At 49.7% G+C, this 22916-nt stretch overlaps 1 protein-coding gene across 1 annotated transcript in view; it reads right to left on the reverse strand.

Annotated features, from left to right (window-relative positions):
- Positions 1-10161: 10161 nt before the first annotated feature.
- Positions 10162-22916, reverse strand: part of ANKRD60 (ankyrin repeat domain 60) — a 35229-nt gene continuing 22474 nt past the window's right edge. Inside the window, exons 7-8 of the mRNA XM_027558109.1 lie at positions 10506-10600; positions 10162-10290 (exon numbers count right to left, since the gene is read on the reverse strand). Coding sequence (XP_027413910.1) covers positions 10162-10290; positions 10506-10600 — 224 coding nt within the window. The remainder of the gene's footprint in view (positions 10291-10505; positions 10601-22916) is intronic.

Raw genomic sequence — 22916 nt, forward strand, 5'->3', positions numbered from 1 at the left:
GTGGGTTCCTCCCTGGGTTTGCTTGACCGAGGTGGGCTGCAAGCACTTGTACCTGGTGGAACCCACCTGCGAGGCCCACCCATCCTCCTGCTCACCTTCCTGATCAGGTGTGGTGGGTATGCTTTACCAACCCAAGATTCCCTCATCTAGAAACGTCCCCTGACCCTAGCATGCTAGGCCTCAACTAGCACACTTCTAAAGGGGCTCTGTGACTCTGGGGCACCCAGTGCTAGGGGGAGAGGATTATTGCTGAGTCTGGGCCACCATCCCCTCCAAGTTCTGGGCTCAGTGTCGGAACCCCACAGGCCCTGGGGGAGAATTGCTCTTGTTCGGGGAGTGGTTCTCTATAAAGTCTGCAGGATGTTCCCTGAGGGATCGGTCTCCCTACTACCCTGGGGGTGGGGGATGGGGCCTGGCCGCAGACAGCTGCGGAGCCAGCTGATCAGACACTGAGAACAGAGGCACAGCACAGAGCCTCCTCCCAGCCTTCTCGATGGTTCTCTGCCCCCCAAGGCTTGCCTCCAAACCAGAGAAGGAAACTCGGGCTCTCACAGGCTACCTGGCCTGAAAGAGCCAGAACACAAGAGAATCAGCCCTTCAAGATGCCTGGTCATTCCCTCTGAGCATGGTGCCTGCCCTTATCGCCTGCCGCGTGGATCACATGGACCACGGCCGCCAGGAAATCCCTCAGTCATCCTGCTGATATCCCAGGGGCCACACATACAAAGGAGAGATGCCACAGCTCTTCAGGTCCTGAGAAACAGACGGCCAAGGTATTACGGGATGAACCGTGTACCCCCCAAGAAAGATCTGTCGTAGTTCTAACCTCCAGCACTTGTGAATGTGGCCTGATTTAGAAACAGGGTCATTGCAGAGGGAATTAGTTAAATTAGGATGAAGTCATACTGGAGTTGGGGCGGGGAGACTTAATCCAATATGACTGGTGTCCTTGTAAGAAGAGCAGAGACACAGGGAGGAGACAGCCAGGTGGAGACACAGACACATGGGGAAGAAGCCATGTGATGAGGCAGAAATTGGAGTGATGTATCCACAAGCTTCCCTGGTGGCTTGATGATAAAGAATCTGCTTGCCAACGCAGGAGACGTAGGTTCAATCCCTAGGTCAGAAAGATTCCCTGGAGGAGGAAATGGCAACCCACTCCAGTGTTCTTGCCTGGATAATCCCATGGACAGAGGAACCTGGTGGGTTAGAGTTCGTGGGGTCGCAAAGAGTCAGACATGACTGAGTGATTAAACAGCAGCAATCTATAAGCCAAGGATGCTGAGAATCGCCAGCAAATCACCAGAAGCTGGGAATAGACAAGGCAGGATTCCACCCTACAGGCTGCAGAGGGACCACGGCCCCGCCGACACCTGGATTGCCCTGGGAGAGGACCAACTCCTGTTGCTTAAGTCACCCGGCTTGTAGTCCTTGGTTACAGCCATGCCGGAGCCAGGCAGAGTCTGGAGTAGATTTCACTGCCTCCTCTCCCTGCTCAGAAAACACTGTCTTCGGAGCATTTGTCTTTCACTGCTCTTGATCCAGGCTGTGTTCACATGAGACCAGGTCATGTGGCTCATTCACCTCCAAAGATGTCTCCAATCACCCAGATGTTGAGCCCGATGTAGACTAAACACCAGGATGCTCGGCCAAGTCCTCCCCACTTAAATCCTAATGTTTTGGCATCTCGGTCATTGCTGCAGGCAAGGCATCTACCCTTGAAGAAACCCATGTCCCTTGTTGTGATCAGATGCCGCTGCAGTCGAGCGGAGCAGCCAGACTCTTCTGTCTGCCAGCTTCGTCTCGACCCCACCAGGACCACATTCCCGTCTGACTGCTGTGCGTGACACAGCACATCCCTGCGGCCCAAATGTGATTCTGATTTTTGTTTTTGTTCTAATTTCTGATCATAAAATGAATCTGAGAGCCATCTTCCATGACAGTTTGTCAACAAAAATGTCTAGCAAAATGGATGGGCTCCCTTTTGTCTGGACCCCAATTCAGTATATCTGGTTTGACTCTTCTGAAACTTTTTTTTGGCTGTGCTGAGTCTTTGTTGCTTTACACAGGCTACTCTAGTTGTGGGCTTCCCTGGTGGCTCAGACAGTAAAGAATCTACCCACAGTGTGGGAGACCTGGATTTGATCCCTGATTGGAAGGATCCCCTGGAGAAGGGAATGGCTACCCACCTGTATTCTTGCCTTGAGAATTCCATGGATAGAGGAGCCTGGCAGGCAACAGTCCATAACGTCAGAGTCGGACACGACTGAGCACCTTTCACTCCTTCACTCCTCTCTAGTTGTGGCGAGCGGGGGCTGCTTTTCACTGCAGTGTGTGGGGTTCTCATTGCAGTGGCTTCTCTTATTTCAGAGCACAGGCTTTAAGGCACATGGGCTTCCGTAGTCGCGGCATATGGGCTTAGCTGCCCTGCAGCATGTGAGATCCTCCCAGACCAGGGATTGAACCTGTGCCCCCTGTATTAGCAGACAGATTCTTATCCTCTGTATCACCAGGGACATCCTTCTTCTAAAACTTTAATTCTCACTTTAATTCGTTGGTCTGTGTTAATCAGTAGCCAGGCTGTAGGGAGACTGGTCAGTACTGTCAAAGGAAATGATCTGGAGAAGTAGAGCAGACCACGCCGTGGCTGAACAGCTGGACCTTCAGAAAGACCAGAAGTCTGGGTTCTAAAGGTTTTCAGGGCTCTCCTGGCCCTGGTGCCCACTGTGTACCAGCAGAGGAAATGGGCGCATCCATACTTAGATCTGGTGGACTTCAGTTCCTTGAGGGAATAGAAATTCAAGAGATTCGGATCAACCCTATGTGCTGTCGGTGGGAATGTAAATTGACATGCTGCTATAGGAAACAGTCATGAAGATTCCTCTAAAAGTTTAAAATAGAACTGTCATATGATCCAGCAGTTCCACGTTTGGGCATTTATCTGAAGGATATGAAATCTCTATTTGGAAGAAATATCTACACCTCCGTGTTCACTGTAGCATTTTGCACAGGGTCTAGGTTTGGAAACAAGCTAAGTGCCCATCGATGGATGAACACAAGAAAATGTGGTGTGTGTATATACAAAGAAATGCCATTCACCATCAAAAGGAAGGAAACCCTACATTTGCAACAACACAGATAGACAGAGAACACAATGCTAACTCAGAGAAAGACAAATGCTGTATGATTTCACTTCTATGTGAAATCTTAAAAAAAAATGCAGTCTCTTAGAGACAGAGCACAGATTGATGGTTGTCAGACGTGGGGGGTGGTGAAAATGGGTGAAGGAGGTCAAACGTACAAACTTTCAGTTATAAGGTAGATGAATCGTACGGCATGTACAATTGTATGTAACATTCAGCATGGTGACCATAAACTCTAAGATTTCTTTAAAGAGAGGGAGAGACTCAAATCAAAATCTGAAGACACACGTCCTCCAGACAATGAGAACACAAACACATTTAAATTTCCAGAAGACGATTTAATGCTCTTTGCTACTTAATTTAGATAATGCTTACTCCAATTTATGTCCATGTGTCTAACACCCCATAAAACTACTTCTACTTAAAACATTGATGTACAGAGATTCTTTTTTACCCTTTTGTGCTGGTCAATACACAGGTAGTTAGGTTTTATAAACGAACTAACATCTCAGAAACCTCAGTTGGTAGGATTTTTTTTCCTGCCTCCAGTAATATATTCACCAACTAACCACATATACATTTTATTTGAAAAATAAAAATGAGACAACGTTCCTGCCCGTCTCACTTGACACTGCCCGGAGCCTCCCCACCCCAACCCCCTGGATTCAGACGACCTGAGTAATTTGGTTGGCACTCGTGGGCTTGTAATGGAGCAGAAATGTCCAGCCAAAGGACATTTGAGAATGGGAGTGGACAGCATCAAGGAGTCCATCACCCTGGACCGTCTCAAACTGACATTTAATCTATGGAAATCAACCTCTTTGTGGGTGTCCAAATGACCTCATAAATGTCACCACATTTCCAAGGTCAAGACGAGGCTGGCGAACCTGGATACAAGATGCTGAAATACATCACAGCAATGACCATCCAGACGGCCTCAGTCTAAATGAGAGACCTCGGAAATGAAGCAAAACATAATCGGGCCAAGGACTCGGAATGGATGCTGTCACAAACACAGCTCATCCAAGACAAATTAGAAACTCTGATGCTTGAGTTTCAAGAAAATGACATGATCGAAGGAAGTAAAGCTAGTGGAAAACACATCTCTTGCTCTTACGTGTTCAAACACACCCGAGTACCCACCCAATGGACCCTGGGCTTTCAGCATCCACAGCATGGGACCAGAGGTATCTGAGAATTTAGAGCTTTGTAGATTTTAGATGGTGCATATATTATGTATTACATAACCCTTCTGCTAAGGTCTGGGGCTTCCCTGATGGCTCAGACAGTAAAGAATCCATCTGCAAAGTGGGAGACCCAAGTTTGATCCCTGGGTTGGGAAGATCCCCTGGAGAAGGAAATGACAGCCCATTCCAGTATTCTTGCCTGGAGAATAACATGGACTGAGGAGCCTGGCGGGCTATAGTCCATGGGTTCACAAAGAGTCAGACACGACTGAGCGACTAACTCTTTCACTTTGACTTTCTGGTATGATCTAGGGCAGCCCCACCAAATGAAATCCATTTGTATTTTTGTTGTAAAATGTATGAATGCTCACACTGAAAGGAATCAAGACTCTAAAGATTCTTGGTTCAGATTTTGCTACCAAATGAACTTTGCTGTCAAATGAGTATTTCTGGACCTGGAAGTGTTTTGGAGTTTGGAATTGGTAAGTCATCTGTCTTGGACATAAAATATTGTCACCACTTCCCAGATGAGCTTACAACAGGCTATGACTCCAGGCCCAGCTGTGTTCTCCTCTCCGTCTCCTTCCTGTTTCTCTCTTTCTTTCTCTCTCTCTCTCTCCCCCTGATGAGGCTGGCTGCCATGTCATGAAATGCCTGGTGGAGATGCTCACATGCCAAGAAACTGAGGGAAACCACTGTCCAACAGCTCATACGGCCTTGACCCTATGGCCCATGAGGAACTGAATCCTGCCAGTGATCCCATGAACAAGCCTGAACCCGATCCTTCCCTATGGAGCTTTGCGATGGCCACAGCCTGCGAGAGACCCCCACCCAGAGGACCCAGACAGGCTGCACCCAGGCTCCTGGCCCCCAGAAGCTGGGAGGTCACAAATGGTGTTTTAAGCCGCTCAGTTTGAGGGTAATTTGTTACACAGCAGAAGCTAACACCATTTGTGTGGTTTTTGGAAATAACTCATCAATAAAAGCTGTTTCCTCTGCTTTAAAAAAAAATGACTCGGTCATGTTTGTGTATGGCAGAAACCAACACAATTATCCTTTAGTTAAAAATACAGAAAAAAGTGAGTTTGAGCAAAAGTGACATAAAAAGGAAGAAGTTACTGAGACGTACTACAGCATGGAAGAACTTCAGAAATGTGATGCAAGTGAAAAAAGCCAAACATAGATCGCCCATTATATGCTCCCATTTGCACAAAACGTCCAGATTAGGCAAATAAACAGGGACAGAAAGTAGATCTGTGGCTACCAGGGTCTGGAGAAAGGGGGCTTGAGGATCGCCAGCTAATGGGTACAGGGTTTCCTCTTGGGGCAATAAAGAAGCTTTGGGACTAGACAGAGGCAATGATTGTACAACGTGGTGAATCCATGAAACAACACTGAGCTATACTCTTTAAAATGGTTCTTTTTACGTAATGTGAGTTCAGCTCAATTTTTCTTAAAATGACTGAAAGTTATATTAAGTTGTCAATTCTGGGTAATGTGCATGAAATTACTCTTTTATATATATATTTTTATATACCCGACATAGATAACACAGAGACATATATTTCCCACTGCAGAGGGCAAGCTGAGTACAACCAGCCCTCAAGCCACCAGTTTGCCACGTCAGATCTCAGTCATTCATGGAGGCCATGTGGTCACTGCCTCTGTTGGCCATCTCCGCCCCATGGACCTGTTTAGTGGGATCTTTCCCAGCCTCAGGAAAACAGTTCTGTTGGGATCAGAGATAAAAATAAATCTGCAGGATGCTGGGCCAGAGAAGCCAGATACAGAAGAGAACGTGTTGTATGATTCCATTTATATAAAGTGCAAAAACAGACAAACCGAATGGATGCTGAGAGAAGTCAGCATGGTAGCATCTTTTTGGGGCTGGGACAGGCAACGGGAGAGGGTGGTCACATTTCAGGTCTCAGTCTGGATGCCAGTGACACAGGCATGTTCTGTTGGTGAAAACACATCAGGCTGAGCACTTATGATGCATGCATATTCCCATCAGACTCCTCTGTCCATGGGATTCTCCAGGCAAGAATACTGGAGTGGGTATCCATTCCCTTCGCCAGGGGATCTTCCCAACCCAGGGATCAAACCCAGGTCTCCCACACTGCGGGCAGATTCTCTACCATCTGACCCACCAGGGAAGAATGTATTATGATAGACTTCAGTATTAAAAAGTTTAAAAGTAAATAATAAATGCATAAATCCATTGGATACATTTAGGAGATTCATTTAGGAGATACATTTAATTTCCTGCCAAACTTTTGAAACACTGGCCAGGGGCTTGGCTTCAGGTGGCAAGCTCCAAGACGGGCAGGTTTGTGGCTCCAGTCCTCCAGGCCCTGGGATGCTGTTCAGATGCCATTTAAGGAAATCAACGCTCAGGAGGTGGATGGAAAATGCTTATTACAACTTCTCTCTTGTGCAAACAGGAGTGTGTCTTATCCCCTGCTCAGGGTCCTCTCTGCACTTAATCTTAGCCAGAAGGCCAAGAAGCTCAGGGTCCCCTCTGGAGATTAAGAGCTAAGTGCCTGCAATTTATCACTTCAGCCCCACCCAGCACAGGGAGCAGAGGGTCCAAAGCCACTCTCACGGACCCTGAAATGTGGGATATGAAGCGGGGGACTGGGACGTTACCATCCCAGACCAAACTATTCCTGGGCTTAGAGTTAGGGAAATAAACGTGGACTCACAGAGGGCAAACACTTCTCTAATTTCTTCGGAAAGAATCCAAATGCATAGGACTGTTACTAAGTCCTTGGAGAAGCTGCTGGCCCCCACCTCCCCTCCTTAGGCTTGCAGGCACCAGGGACTGGCCCCCCAAAATGGCCTTTCAGATGCCCCCTGTCAACCCCAAGCGAGGCCCAGCACGCCTGACCCTGTGAAGAGATCTTACCACTTCAGCCCAGGCCCTGTCAGCATGAGGGGTGACATGCAGAGTGGGTGCCCTCAGGGTTGGGGGAGAGGCAATTATCAGGTTATGCTTGGAGGCACCGTGCGCATCCACACGCACGCACACACACACACCAGGTGGGCAGCCTCCCACAGAGCAGGGCGGGGAGCCTGCCGATTCCTAGACACTCCAGATGCTTGCAACCCACGCTCTGCTCCAATCCCCAAGGAGCACCTCAAATCCCCAACCCTGGGCTGGCAGAGCGGGGGGCGTCCGTTCACCCTGTTGGTGTCAGCCAGTCTGCCTCCTACTAAGAGGCACCTCCTGCTTCCTGGTGACAGTGGGGGCCTGACATTTAACACTGAGGATGTTTCTGAATTGGGCCTCGACAAACAGCAGTCGCTTCTGAATCCACTCCTCAGAAAGGTCACCAGCCAGACACGCACAGAAAAGCCAGCCGCCACTGCCACCCATCTGGGGACCCCCTGCCACCCATCGTCTTTCTCCACCTCCGTCTCCTCCCCCACCTGTCTGGCTTGTAGAGCCCGGCACAGGCGGGAGGGCACCAGCCAGGGCCCCCACCTGCCAGGATCATCACCCTCTTGACTTCTGCCCTTCCCCGCAACAGCCTCTGGAGGTGGCAGCAAAAAACGCTTGTGCCCTCTCCTGAGGACCAGGAAGCCCCTGGGGTCAGACGGGTGGGTTTCCCTACGAGGCTCTTTCCCTTCACCTGGAGATGCTGGGGCCCCTGAGCCAGGTGATAGCCCCACGCCCTGAGGAGGAAATTGTTCATGAAAGCACAGCAACTGCAGATCCATGCTACTTCCTCCTTCGCCACAGAAATGGAGAGCAGCTGTCACAAGCCTGGCTCCATTCAGGCAGTCTGTGAGCCTCAGCCACTTGGCCACACTGTTCAAAGTGCGGGGCCCAGGGCTGAGAGACTGGATTGCAACCCCCACCATTCCCCCATCCGGCTTCCCTGGTGGCTCAGTCAGTAACAAATCTGCCTGCATGGCCACAGGAGCCTGGCAGGCTACAGTCCATGGGGTCGTGAGAGTCAGACACAACTTAGCAACTAAACCGCCACCAACCCCTCCCCAGTGCTTCAGGTCGAGGGAGGGACAGAGGTTGTCCAAGACAAGGTGTCACAGCCAGCCCCCCACCCACCAGGGGGAGGAAAGTTCTTCTCCCAGACAGACCTGTGGGCCAGGACAGCTGAATATAAGGAATCAGCCGCTTTTCCTGGGGAGAGAAATCCAAAAGCCTCTTCCGTGATCAGCACGCATTCTTTGTTTTCCTTCTATGAGAAGTGAAGTGAGTGAGTCAAGTCGCTCAGTCATGTCCGACTCCTAGCGACCCCATGGACTGCAGCCTACCAGGCTCCTCCGTCCATTGGATTTTCCAGGCAAGAGTACTGGAGTGGGGTGCCATTGCCTTCTCCGCCTTCTATGAGAAAATGGAACCAAATCCTGGCTGCAGCTGACACTCTGCCTCCCTACCCCTCAGCCACCCTGTGACACCTCCAGGCCGAGGGCTCACCACATTCATTTGTTCTCTTTTTCTTCATTCATCAGCACGTACTTGGGTGAGCACTTGCTCTGTGCCAGGGCTGCACTGAGCCAGGCCAGGCATCCTAGCCCCTTGGGGTTGATCGTCTCGTGAAGATGTCACCCCAACAGCCACGGATCCAGAGGGAGAACTAGCCAGTTGGGACCAGGGCTCTGAGACACCTGAGAAGGTCACAGCGATGCCGGGAGTTTGGCCAGGAGAGAGGGACTGGGGCAGAGGGAGGGGGTGGAAGTGGGGCTTGGGTGGGTGCTCCAGAGAGCCGGGAGCTTGCCAGCACCCCTGCCAGCTCCTGTTCCCATAACTCAGAGGCTGGCCACGGAGCACTCACCTGTGGGCCCGGGGTCCACATCCAGCAGGTGCAGGAGGCCTGCCCCTTGGCAGCTGGCTCTAGACAAGAGCTTGGCACCTCTGTGCCCCAGTTTCCCCATCCGAGGCTGCAGGTAGAGGCAGGGGTAGAGCAGCAATGTCTCACACACCTGGGTCTGCTGACCCTGAACCCTTGCTTTGGAGGACATCATGCTCTCTCTGTGGACCTCGAAGTCTCTGATTGGCCCACAGGGAATTTATCAACTCTGGAAATGTCTGCTTTTTGTGCTGATCATGCTGGAGAACCAATCGAGGGGGGTGTCAGGCAGCCAGAGGGGGCACCTTCCCCAAGGGGTCGGGAGCTGCCTCTGGGGCCAAATTCTGGTGCTAGAATCCTGATCCACTCCTTTGTGCTGTGTGACCTTTGGCAAATTACTTAACTCCTCTGGGCCTCCATCTTGATGAGAAATGGGAATAATAGTAATACCTGCCTTATGGGGTTACTGTGGGAAGTAAAAGGATTAATAACATGTGATCAGCACAGTATGTCAGTAACTATTGGGTCCTTGAGGGGGTGACTTTTCAGAGGGGAGCAACGCACTCTGCCCTTTGGAGGGGACAGTGGGCAGGCACTGATCAACCAGATCCAACCCCTCAGCCATCCACTTGTCTTCATCTCAGAAACCACTTTTGACCAAGCATCCTGCTAAGAGCTCATTTTAGCTACATTTTCTCAGTTAATATATCTCTAAATGTGCTCTCATCTGAAAGTCTTGATTTTTTATGGTTTTCTTTTCAAATTATGAGACGCAATGCCTACTCACCTATGGTTAAAAAAAAAAAAAGTAAGTAAATGCAGAAAAAATGCAGAAAGATGAACAAAAGTCCCTCCACCACAGTTGGCATGGAGTGGGGGTGGAATCCTCCAGCTCCAGGTGTGACTCTCAGAGCCTGGGATGCGTCCCAGCTTCCTGCAGACACACCAACACCCGAGACATCAGGCTTCCTGGAGCCATCCAAAGTGACTGTCCTGGGAGCATCCATTCATTCTTCACACCCGGAAAAACTCCACCTGCCATTGCTTCACTCTCTGGTTCATGCGGCTAGCTAAGGCCATCACACCTGGGTCTGAATCCTGTGACCCTGGGACCTGGGACCTTTCTTCATGCATAAAATGGGTCTGCCGAAGGAACAAATAAGTCAAACTCTGCAAGAGCCCTCGACACAGCTCCTGGCATACATTAAGTGCTCAATTAACAGCACCAATAATGTTATTTCTGGTGGCCATATGATGGACAAGGGTGGTGTTATCAAGGCCAACAACCACCAGGGAGTCCCACTCAAGCCCACCTAAAAACTAGGGGAGGGGCACCCAGCATCCACTGCTCGTCTCACCTGCAGACAGAGAGCTGGGTGTTCATCCTCCACTCCCACCGCCTTGGCTGGGGGCTGCTCTGGGCGGCCATGAGCTCCTCGGCACTTGGTGAGTGCTGAGAGGGAGCGGACAGGACACCCAGCTGGAGCCACAGGGAGATCTCTAAGCCCCACTAAGCCCGGGTAGCCTGCACATCTCCAAAGAGGGGATTACAGTAGTGACCGCCTCTTGGGGCTGCTGTGCAGTCAGGGAGAGAAGAGTCTGGCACATAGTCAGCATTCATACTTATTTTGTCTGTCTGAACGTGTAGATTTCTTTTCATTTCAAACCCAAGGGGGAAAACGCTGTTCACCAAAACAGAACTCAAAAGAAGTTCCTCCCTTTCACCATCCTTACCTGGGAGAGGGACTGTCAGCAAGGGATTAAAGAGCAGCCTTTTCGGGTGCTGTTACTGGGGACTGTTTGCACCAAGAAGGAAAAGCTCTAAAAGTGGGAAGAAAAAAAAAAAAAACGCCCCCAGGTCTCAGGCTGGGAATGCACGTGCCCATGCCGCCCCCTTCTGGGCAGATGTGGAGTTGCAAGAGCAGAGAGCCCAAGGCTGAAGGCTCCTGGGATCCCTGAGGAATGAAGCTGCAGAGCTGGAGTCCCAAGCGCCTACCCTGCGGAGCTCTGGGTTCTCTTTAGGGGCAACTAATGTCTTAAAGAAGAGAGGGAGGGGCTGACTGGCTGGGGAGCGCTGAGGGAAGGGATCCTGGCAAAGGATCGCCCCAAGTCAGAAATGAGTACAGGTGGTCAGTTCAGTCGCTCAGTCGTGTCCGACTCTGCGACCCCATGAATTGCAGCACACCAGGCCTCCCTGTCCATCACCAACTCGTGGAATTCACTCAAACTCACGTCCATCGAGTCGGTGATGCCATCCAGCCATCTCATCCTCTGTCGTCCCCTTCTCCTGCCCCCAATCCCTCCCAGCATCAGTCTTTTCCAATGAGTCAACTCTTTGCATGAGGTGGCCAAAGTACTGGAGTTTCAGCTTTAGCATCAGTCCTTCCAAAGAACACCCAGGACTGATCTCCTTTGGATCTCCTTGCAGTCCAAGGGACTCTCAAGAGTCTTCTCCAACACCACAGTTCAAAAGCATTAGTTCTTCAGTGCTTAGCTTTCTTCACAGTCCAACTCTCACATCCATACATGACCACTGGAAAAACCATAGCCTTGACTAGACGGACCTTTGTTGGCAAAGTAATGTCTCTGCTTTTGAATATGCTATCTAGGTTGGTCATAAGTTTCCTGCCAAGGAGTAAGCGTCTTAATTTCATGGCTGCAATCACCATCTGCAGTGATTTTGGAGCCCATAAAAATAAAGTCTGATACTGTTTCCACTGTTTCCCCAACTATTTCCCATGAAGTGATGAGACTGGATGCCATGATCTTAGTTTTCTGAATGTTGAGCTTTAAGCCAACTTTTTCACTCTCCTCTTTCACTTTCATCAAGAGGCTTTTGAGTTCCTCTTCACTTTCTGCCATAAGGGTGGTGTCATCTGCATATCTGAGGTTATTGATATTTCTCCCGGCAATCTTGATTCCAGTTTGTGCTTCTTCCAGCCCAGCGTTTCTCATGATGTACTCTGTATAGAAGTTAAATAAGCAGGGTTACGATATACAGCCTTGACGTACTCCTTTTCCTATTTGGAACCAGTCTATTGTTCCATGTCCAGTTCTAACTGTTGCTTCCTGACCTGTATACAAATTTCTCAAGAGGCAGGTCAGGTGGTCTGGTATTCCCATCTCTTTCAGAATTTTCCACAGGTTATTGTGATCCACACAGTCAAAGGCTTTGGCATAGTCAATAAAGCAGAAATAGATGTTTTTCTGGAACTCTCTTGCTTTTTTGATGATCCAAAGGATGTTGGCAATTTGATCTCAGGTTCCTCTGCCTTTTCTAAAACCAGCTTGAACATCTGGAAGTTCACGGTTCACATACTGCTGAAGGCTGGCTTGGAGAATTTTGAGCATTACTTTACTAGCGTGTGAGATGAGTGCAATTAACTGTGAGTAGTTTGAGCATTCTTTGGCATTGCCTTTCTTTGGGATTGGAATGCAAACTGACCTTTTCCAGTCCTGTGGCCACTGCTGAGTTTTCCAAATTTGCTGACATATTGAGTGCAGCACTTTCACAGCATCATCTTTCAGGATTTGAAATAGCTCAACTGGAATTCCCTCACCTCCACTAGCTTTGTTCGTAGTGATGCTTTCTAAGGCCCGCTTGACTTCACATTCCAGGATGTCTGGCTCTAGGTGAGTGATCACACCATCGTGATTATCTGGGTCATGAAGATCTTTTTTGTACAGTTCTTCTGTGTATTCCTGCCACCTCTTCTTAATACCTTCTGCTTCTGTTAGGTCCATACCATTTCTGTCCTTTATCGAGCCCATCTTTGCATGAAATGTTCCCTTGGTATTGCTAATTTTCTTGAAGAGATCTCTAGTCTTTCCCATTCTGTTGTTTTCCTCTATTTCTTTGCATTGATCACTGAGGAAGGCTTTCTTATCTCTCCTTGCTATTCTTTGGAACTCTGCATTCAGATGCTTGTATCTTTCCTCTTCTCCTTTGCTTTTTGCTTCCCTTCTTTTCACAGCTATTTGTAAAGCCTCCTCAGACAGCCATTTTGCTTTTTTGCATTTCTTTTCCATGGGGATGGTCTTGATCCCTATCTCCTGTACAATGTCACGAACCTCCGTTCATGGTTCATCAGGCACTCTATATATCAGATCTAAGATCTAGTCCCTTAAATCTATTTCTCACTTCCACTGTATATTCATTATAGGGGACTGGAATGCAAAAGTAGGAAGTCAAGAAACACCTGGAGTAACAGGCAAATCTGGCCTTGGAATACAGAATGAAGCAGGGCAAAGGCTAATAGAGTTTTGCCAAGAGAACACACTGGTCATAGCAAACACCCTCTTCCAACAACACAAGAGAAGACTCTACACATGGACATCACCAGATGGTCAACACCGAAATCATATTGATTATATTCTTTGTAGCCAAAGATGGAGAAGCTCTATACAGTCAGCAAAAACAAAACCGGGAGCTGACTGTGGCTCAGATCATGAACTCCTTATTGTCAAATTCAGACTTAAATTGAAAAAGTAGGGAAAACCACTAGACCATTCAAGTGTGACCTAAATCAGATCCCTTATGATTATACAGTATAGGTGGTACCTGGGTTGAACAGGCCCGCCCAATGGATCCCCAGAAATGCCATCCTTTCATGGTAACTGGCCTCTGGGAGCTGCTCCCCCAAGGCCACAAGTGGGGCAAATGGGGTGCAAATTTTAACGAGACATCCCCAAAACACAGTGTTCAAAATAAATACTATTTTAAAAATTCAAAATTTCCATGATAAAAAAAAATGGAAATTTTAAAGTGAAAACAGAATCATTATTTCTGATTTTTCCCTTTGCTTCAGGCACCAATGTGGCTCAGAACAACCCTGTTACTTCTTCCTGTTTAAAGCTTTGATATTTTGTTCATCATGGATTTTTGTATTAATTTTGATTTTTTGCAAATTGCATGAAAATACCATATATCTCGTTTACTGTTTCTGGCATCTCCTTGAATTTTGCCCCAGAGGTGAATGCGGGACTTGGCTCACCCTATTCCTGGCCATGCATGGCTCTCCCCCAGCTCCTGGGCCCTGTGGCCCCTGTCCTTGGGCCCTGCAGGCAGGCAGACCTGGTGGAGTCCCATGTGGCTTATCATCTGGGCCACTTGGGGTAAACAGCTCAACCTCTCTGATCCTCAGCTTCCTCATCTGCTACAGAGGATCACAGTTGTTGCTGCAACACAGGTTGTTGGGAGGATTCAATGAGCTACTCTCGGGCGTGCAGCAGTGAACCTTGAGCCAGCATTTTCACAAAGGCCTGTGACAGCCTTTGTTTCTACAGTACATGATTCAGAACCCAGCGGTGATTTAGAGGGATGTATACGCGCAGCCTATTAGCAGAAGGACTAACGTTCCTCTTACCAAGGATGCTTACGGAGGAGCAAAGCCCTGGGCAAAACACTGCTGCCTTTCGCAACAAGTCACTAACCATGCATCCTTTCTGAACACCTGTCCCTTCCAAATCCCCCAGTACCTGGCCTCAGGGAGGCAAGAGTCCAAAGACCACCCCTGGCTCCACCCTCCCTCACTGGGACTCCTGGGACAATGACATTCATTCTTGGACCCTCTGTTACCTCCTTTGTCCAATGGGAATGCTGGTCATGTCCCCTAAGGTCCCAGGAACAAGCGTTTGAAGAGTCCTTGGCACTATGATATGTACTAACTAGTATTACCTTCAGCAGAAGAATCGTAACTGACAGTGCTGGAAGAGAGTATGGGTCAGGGCAGACCTGTGCCCTTGGACACATGACCTCACATCTCCCAGCCTCAGTTACCTGGTCTGTGAAATGGAGTGATGACTATGACCACATGACATGTTCATTGGTGAGATTAAGTGGCATGATGCACATAGAAAGTTGCACTCTCTGCCTGGCCCATAGAGGGGCTGTCCTGCTGCCCCGACTGCCCGCAGGAGGAGAATGACCCTAGGGGAACTGGTGGGAGAACTGAGTCCAGGCCTCTCTCCTCCTTGGTAGCTCAGTTCTCCCACCACTCCCTGCACCACCAAGCACCACCACATCATTGAAATGTGAGATTCATCCCACTATTTTTCCCATGGTCAGCTGTCATTTCATATAATTCCTAGCATCAGGAACCAACCTCACGGGACTCCCCACATGCTCTTGGTGGTTTATGATCCCTACAGATGGAATGATAGCTTTATGATGTATAATTGGCCATATATAAGCCACATTTTATTTTTATTTATCATTATTGCTAATTATATGAGCAAATCCTTGTCACTTAGGGGAACATATAAATTATATCTCAATCATTTGTGCAGGGCTGATTCCCAAAGAAAAGAGAGTCAGTGGGCCCATCTAATATATAGATTTTATATATCTAAATTATACAGACACAGACACACATTTATATATACATACATGCTCACATAAATACATATATGTATGTGTGTATACATATATAGATACACATATTTATATTTTTTTCACACCTCTTTCAATCTCCCAGAATTAAGAGCACATTTTCAAAGAAAGACTGTCAAGGGCAGGCAGCTTGCTGTGTCAGCTTGGCTAGGCTACTGTCCCCAGTGATTCAGTCAAGCAGTGATTCATGTGTTGCTGATAAGGTACTTTGCAGATGTGGTCTTAGCCCATAGTTAGTTGTCTTGAAGCAAGGGGGATTGTCCCAGACAACCTGGGTGGGCCTGGTCCCATCAGTTGAAAGGTCATAAGAGCAGGACCGGGGTTCCCTGGGGAAGAGGAAATCCTGCCCGTGAACAGCAGCCTGAGTCGGTGCCTGGGAGTTTCAGCCCTTCCTGAAGACACATCCCATGATTCTAGGCCAGCCCAGCCAACCCCACGGGCACCTAAGCCAACTCCCCTCCCTGACATTCATCTGAAGCTGGTTCACTCTCTGGTTGAACCCTGACTGAGACAAGAACCTGGAGAATGACAACTCACAGGGCAGGCCAGGTGCCCCTGAGCTGGCATCGGGTATAAACACGTCTCATGGAAGTGTTTCTTGACACACCCACTCAAAAAACCCAAGAGGGTGTAACCTGTCACAGCCAGGCTCCAGACTGAGGCAGTGTCACAGCCATCGCATCCTGCCAATCAGAGCAGACCAGGGCCAGCCCCGGTTCAAGGGTGGGTAAGCACCCCGCCGTGGATGGGAGGAGGGGTGTGTGCACGGAAGGGGTGGGCAGGAGGAGTTGTGGGCAGCTCTGGGGCTGCAGGATGGCTCCCAAAGAGTGAAGCTCCTAGTCCCAGAACCTGTGTCTCTGTACCCTTATAGGACAAAAGGGATTTTGTGGGTGTGATTAAATTAAGAATCTTAAAATGGGGAAATGATCCTGGATTATCAAGCTGGACCCTAAATGGGGAGGGGGAGGGGCCTAGGAAGGGGGAGGAGAGGGGAAGAGAGAGGGGGTAGGACTCAGATCCCCCTGTCCAGTCCCCCTTCCCCATCTCAGCTCAGAGCTCCTGCCACCCAGACCCTCCTTGCACAACAGGGAAGCTCCCAGCCCTCCCTCTGGCCAGGCCTGGCTCACACTGGTCCCCAGCGACTCCATTGGGATCCTAGGTGGTCACAGGCAACGAGGCCAAGACCCCCCTACCTGCCTCCCACAGATTTTCCACTTTGCATGCTAAACTGATGACTCTTCCCCAATTCCTGCCGGATACTCCCTCCCCTCCCAAACATAATGCCTTGGCTTTCAGTACAATTTCAGTCATGTTAATGGAAAAAAAATATGCTGAACGAATGCTTCTAATAACCAGCCATGCATTTCTACTCACCAGCCCATAGGGGAATGGATCTTGCTCATTCACTGTCCCCAGTGAGATCTGGGGTAATGTGTCCTGAACCTAATTCTCAGACTATAATGGTAGGGAGAACCCATTTGGGGGCCACATTTTGAGTTAATGATATATACTCATTTAGTGGATGGACAGCTAAAAGCAAAAATGCAGCAGCTAGAAGATTACTATCAAACTCTACTTTTTTCTTTTTTTTGCTTTAGTTTTAAGTTCCATGTATCACAAGAGCTCTGAAACTTCTCAAAGTTACATAAAATCCACACATGAAGTTTGGTTTCCAAACTAGGTCAATCTAGGGGAAAAAGAGGATGTTGCCTTTGTTTAATTATCAAAGAATGTATTGAATAGAAAAGTGTATTCTTTCTGCTCAACATTCTTTGTTTCCGCAAACTGCATCTCACACTCCTGCGATCTGTGAGTCCACAATCAAGTGTCAGTCATGGTACCCCACCCCCAAGAGATGTACTGAGCCGTGAATCAGGCTGGCCAATAAGAAGGCTCCATTCTACTGAGCATGTGACCCAAACAGACCAATCAGGGTCTTCCCTGGGACTTTATGCTAAGGGAGGAAATTCTTTCTCAAGCCGTGAAGACCACATAAGCTGGAGATTCCTGGCACCATTGTCCCCTGATGCACGGAGGGACCCAACTGCAAGAAAAGAGAGGGACATGTGAGGAAAAAAAGCAGAGCTTAGTGGAGATGTGAGAGGAAGAGAGAGAACCTGGTGGGATCATTTGATCCCTGGAGCCCCTCGACCCAGTGGTTGAGCCCACTGGGTTTCATGAGCCCAACAATGTCCAATTTAGCGTATGCAGTTTGGGTTGATTTTCTGTCCTTTACACCCAAAAATGTCCTGAGTGATACAGAGAATTTCTGCCATTCAGTCATTCATTCACTCACTTGACCAAACACAAAAGACACTGTCCCAATCTTGAGAGTTGAGCAGAGACAGCAGCCATTATACAGACTGGCCCAGAGAGTTGGTCCCTGACAGGGTGATGAGGGCCACCAAGGAGAAACTGGGGTTTTCAGGGCATGTGCCAAGGAGGGCCCCCCCAGTGGGGAACTTGGGTGCCCTCCCCCAGAAATGACCCAGAAATGACCACAGCTCCTGAACTCTCTGCTATTGTTTCAGAGGGTTTCTTTTTTGAGTTCTAAAGTCATCACGGATACCAGCTCCTCTGGGGGAAATAAACATTGTCACTCACGTCTCTGGAGGGAAGCCTCTGCTTCCTCCTGTGCAGAGATAAACACTTTCCTCGCTGCACAGAGGCTAGGGTGGAGGGGGTGCAGACAAGCCCCTGAAACAATGTGTGGAGGGAGCCACGTTCTCACCACACCCCACCCCTCAAGGCCTGACTGCTCAGCGTCTCCCAGGAGGATGCATGGGAGGCATGCAGACCGGAGGCCCAGGACCACATTATGCAGGGTCCCACACAGAAAACCTTCCCGGGAGGGTGCCAGCCCCACTGCAGTCTCACCAGAGGTAACAAATACAGACACGTGCCCACAAGCAGACACACACACCACCACAGGTAAACACACATGCACATACCGACATGCACACACATGGAGACACAAATACATACACACATGCACTTGCACACAGGTGTGCACACACAGTACATTCACAGAAACGTACGGACACAGGCATGCACAGACACATGTTCAATCATAGACATGCACATGTGGACATGTGCACACACACGGAGTCACAGATACACACACACACACCCTGAGACGCACGCCTGCACATACATTCACACACAGACACACAGCAGAGGGGTGTGGAGGATGAGGAGGCGTAAGGAGAAAGCAGGCCGGAGGTGAAGAGAGTGTCTGAGGGTCTCCGCGGCCTAGCAAGTGTGTGAGGGGACTGGGGCCCCGCGTGGAAGGGACCAGGCTTCAGCCACTCTGGGTGTGCTAGACATTCAGGGTCCAGACCCCAGCTCCTCCCCTAGCCCCCGAGCTTCCCTGCACCCAGTGGAGATGGCAGGGCTGCCCTTGTCAGGGAGGGGGCATGAGCCCTGCCTGAAGTGTTGAACTAAACAGTCATAGCACAGCACGTGGCCAGGATCGAGGAGGGGTCCCAAGTTGCTGGAATAGTGAGAAAGGAGCACCATGTCTGAGTCAGAGAAAGGAGCCAGGGAGCTGTACAGTCAAAGCAGAAATGGGGAGACGTGGGGCCCATCAGCACTGATGGGGACCCCCATCCCCAGCCCTGGCCCAACAGCAACGCAGGGGTCAGGGTCTTGTCCCTCCGCTGCAGCCCAGACCTGCTGGTGCTGTGGCAGCGCCCAGGGACACCAGCAGAGGGCAGTGATGACCCACAGACAGACCAGCTCAGGAGTACTTGGGTATCAACCTGGAGTCCCCCGGAAACTCGGAGGTGGAGGGCACACGGGCTTTCCCAGGAAGATGCCTGAACGGTTGACAGTAGAATTCAATGCCCCCCAAGCAAGAGCGCTCCACAGCCGGGAAGAGTGACCCTTGCCACCCCGTGGGGAAAGGCTTCAACACCCTACCCCCAACCCCCAGCTCTTCTCTCCGCCTTCTTCCCCAGCCTGCTTCTTCAAGTCTCTCCTTGGTCCTTTCCTCCTCACCCTCCAGGCTCCCTTCAGGATTTCCTGAGGTCCCCAAATCCCCAGGCCTCGGAGACCCCACGTGGGTGCCACCTCCCCCATGTCCCCCTGGCCTGAGACTCAGCGGATACACAAGGCGCTCGGCCCCCCACCCTCCCACGCCGCCCACTGCTGCCCACCCACCACGCCCGACATGCCCACCACATCATCAGCACCCGTTCACCCATCACCAGCGTCCTCCTCTCGCCTCCTCCTCCCTCCTGCCAGGTCAGCAGATGAGTGAGGAGCTCGTTGTCCTAGACGCTCACAGATTAAGTCGACTGCTTTTCTACAGAAGAGACTCTGCTTCTCTTGAACTTCACAAACTTTCACCTGTTAAATATCTGCTGGGTGCCTTGAAAATATACAGCTTCATTCAGTAGAAACCAACAGCACTGTAAAGCAACCATACTCCAAAAAAACATTTTTAAAAAGTTTACAGCTTCATTGAGATAAATTCATATACCATGAAGATCACCCATAGAAAGTACACAGTTCAATAATTTTGAGTCTTTTTACAGAATTACCCGTCGCAACCATCATCCCATCCTAGAATATTTTCATCACCCCAAAAGGAAACTCCATCTGTAGTCAGTCTTCATTGGTCATGGCCCTAAGCCTCCAGGACTCTGTCTTCTGTAGACTGGTCTAGGCTGGACATTTCGTGTCAGTGGACTCCTACAGGACGTTGCCCTTGGGGACCATGTTTCACTCAGCAACATGTTTTTGAGGCTCTGCCTTTCAGACTGCCCACGAGGACATGGTGTTAAGCCAGATAAGCTCTGGTGTCTGCCCTCAGGCAGCTCCCCTCTATGAAGGAGGCAGATCAGAACAGTAAGGATAGCCCAGATCATTCATTACCATGTTGATAAGGAGAGCTCAGGGGTGCCCCAACGACTGTGAGCTCCGGGCCAGTGAGCAGGAACAGGCCAGGGACATAGCAATGAGGCTGCCAAACTCCTACTGCTACTCCCAGCAGGGTGGGTGGGAGTAGCCAGACGAGCAGAGGCCAGAAAAGTACCCTGGGCCCAGCTGGTGCTAGTGGTGAAGAACCCTCCTGCCAATGCAGGAGACATAGGAGATGCAGGTTAGATCCCTGAGTCGGGAAGATCCCCTGGAGGAGGGCATGGCAACACACTCCAGTATTCTTGCCTGGAGAATCCCCATGGACAGAGGAGCCCGGAAGGCAACAGTCCGTGGGGTCATAAAGAGTCGGACATGACTGAAGTGACTTAGCATGTGCAAATGCCCTGCTCCAGGAAGGAAATAATAGAAAGGCACGTGCCTGGAGACCCACAGGAAGGAATAGGGCTTACAGTGAGATCCACATGAAGTCATAAGGAGTGGGGAGCCTAGAAACCTCCGGTCAGGGGCTTTAACTTTATCTGAAAGGCAATGGGGAGCCATTGAAAGTTCCAAGCAGAGGAGAGATGTCATCACACTTTTGATTTGCAAGTTGGTTCTGAAGGCAGGGATAGGTGAGGCTCTGCGATGGAAGAGGGAGATGATTTGCCACAGACCTCAGAGGCAGGCTGGACACAGGGGTGGGAGAGAGGAAGGGGTGCCTGGGGCTCCATCCTGAGTTGGGGCAGGTGGAACTGCAGCAACTGGTGGGGCATCCAGGGCTAGGCACCATTGGATCACTATCCCACGTAATTCTTGGCCAAAGTAGCCAGTGACTTTCAGGCCCCAACCTCACTATCTAACACAGCTTGGCAATAAACTTTCATAGGCTGCTCACCAGCCCCTCTGCGCTGCCAGGTAATTGAAAATGCATCCAGCCCACTCCTCCAGGCAGCAGCCACCTCGCCATTTCACGTCCTCAGCAAACGGGCACCACTGTGAAATGATGCTCTGCTCTCGGCCCATGTGTCAAACCTCCATGTTTTCTGTAACCAGCACATCTTGTGCCTGCTTTAATTCCCAAATGATCTTCTACCCAAATGTATTATCAGGGCTTGATTCAATCAATACAGGTAGGGATCAGCCCTCAAGGGTGTTTGGTATATGCATGCAGCTACTCCTGCTCCTACACCACGGTGCCCCACAAACCCCAAACGGGTGGGCCTGCCCCACCACAGGGCAAACCAGCACGAGCATCCAGATAACCAACGTGAGATCCATCAGACCCCCAGATGCCATAGACACCCTCTCCCTGCCCAAAGGGCCCTGCAGTCCTGCTCCCTAACTGCCCTGGGCGGGCCCTGACCTCAGGACTCCCTTGGGGGGAAGTGTTTCACAAACTACGAAGGTTTTGTGTTAATCTGGGCAGAAACAGACTCTGGGAATGGGAGCATACGTGCTCTGCATGAATTGGGTCTTATTGAGATAGGATCAGGGTTTAAATTAGATCCTTATCTTTCACTCTGGACATATAACAACAGGATGTTGGGGTTTCTAGTTCCCAAGGATTTAGCAAAACTTTTGCTCAAAAAAAATGGAAAAAGATGCCAGAAGGACTTTTTCCCTTCCAAAAGGAGGGTCATGGGGTCTGAAACCAAATATATGAGGTCAAGTTCTCCCCTCTTGAACTTGCTCTGGCAAAAGTTCAATAGAATCATATCCTCTGGTTCTAATTCTAAACTTCCTGGAGGGGGGCAGCAGGAGGGCTCACTCAACCTATAGCCTTTCTCAGAATAAATCACTGGCAGGTCACGACAGCTGTACTTATTGAAATATGAAGTTATTTGACATGCTCACATTTTCACTTCCCCTCTGTTTAAGCTGACTGGGCAAGAAACGGCTGTAATCAGGGAGAATCGTTCATTTAGCACTAAATGCCTTTAGGGGCCTGGCAATCGTGTAAATGGGTGGCACTGCTGGGTGACAGAGGCAGTAGGGAGTGATAGGCACCGGGTAAAGTCAGGAAGGTGGCAGCTGCCACGCCAAGCCCATCAGTCACTGCCTGGGAATAGAAGCTGCAGACACGAGGGTTCTTGGCCTTGCCCCACAAATAGGTATATACATCCTTCACCATTAGGCCATGGAAGGACCAAGCGTCCTAGGATCAATGACTACAGTCCCACCCCCGAGAGCGGCAGAACCCGTAAGACTGACCAAAGCTCAATTTACCACCAGCCCCAAAGGGACAAAGCCCTGGGTCCCAATTAAATTTGCATAAAATCATATTTGTCCCTCTTCTTGCTCTCTCATGACCCTTGTCCCAGTGTGGGAACCAAGCATTTGGTGCCACTTCCTTTGAACAAGAAGGATGCTCCAGGAAACAGAAGAAAACCAAACAAAAACTCTGCTTTTATTTCAAAAGTCTCATCCATAAAGCAGGGCGAGAACTCGGGGAGAATGAAGCTGGGAGCAGGACAAAGGAGAGAAAAGCTTCTTAGAAAACATGCCCTCCCACCTC

Source organism: Bos indicus x Bos taurus, chromosome 13, assembly GCF_003369695.1.
Source record: "Bos indicus x Bos taurus breed Angus x Brahman F1 hybrid chromosome 13, Bos_hybrid_MaternalHap_v2.0, whole genome shotgun sequence".
NCBI classification, from domain to species: domain Eukaryota; kingdom Metazoa; phylum Chordata; class Mammalia; order Artiodactyla; family Bovidae; genus Bos; species Bos indicus x Bos taurus.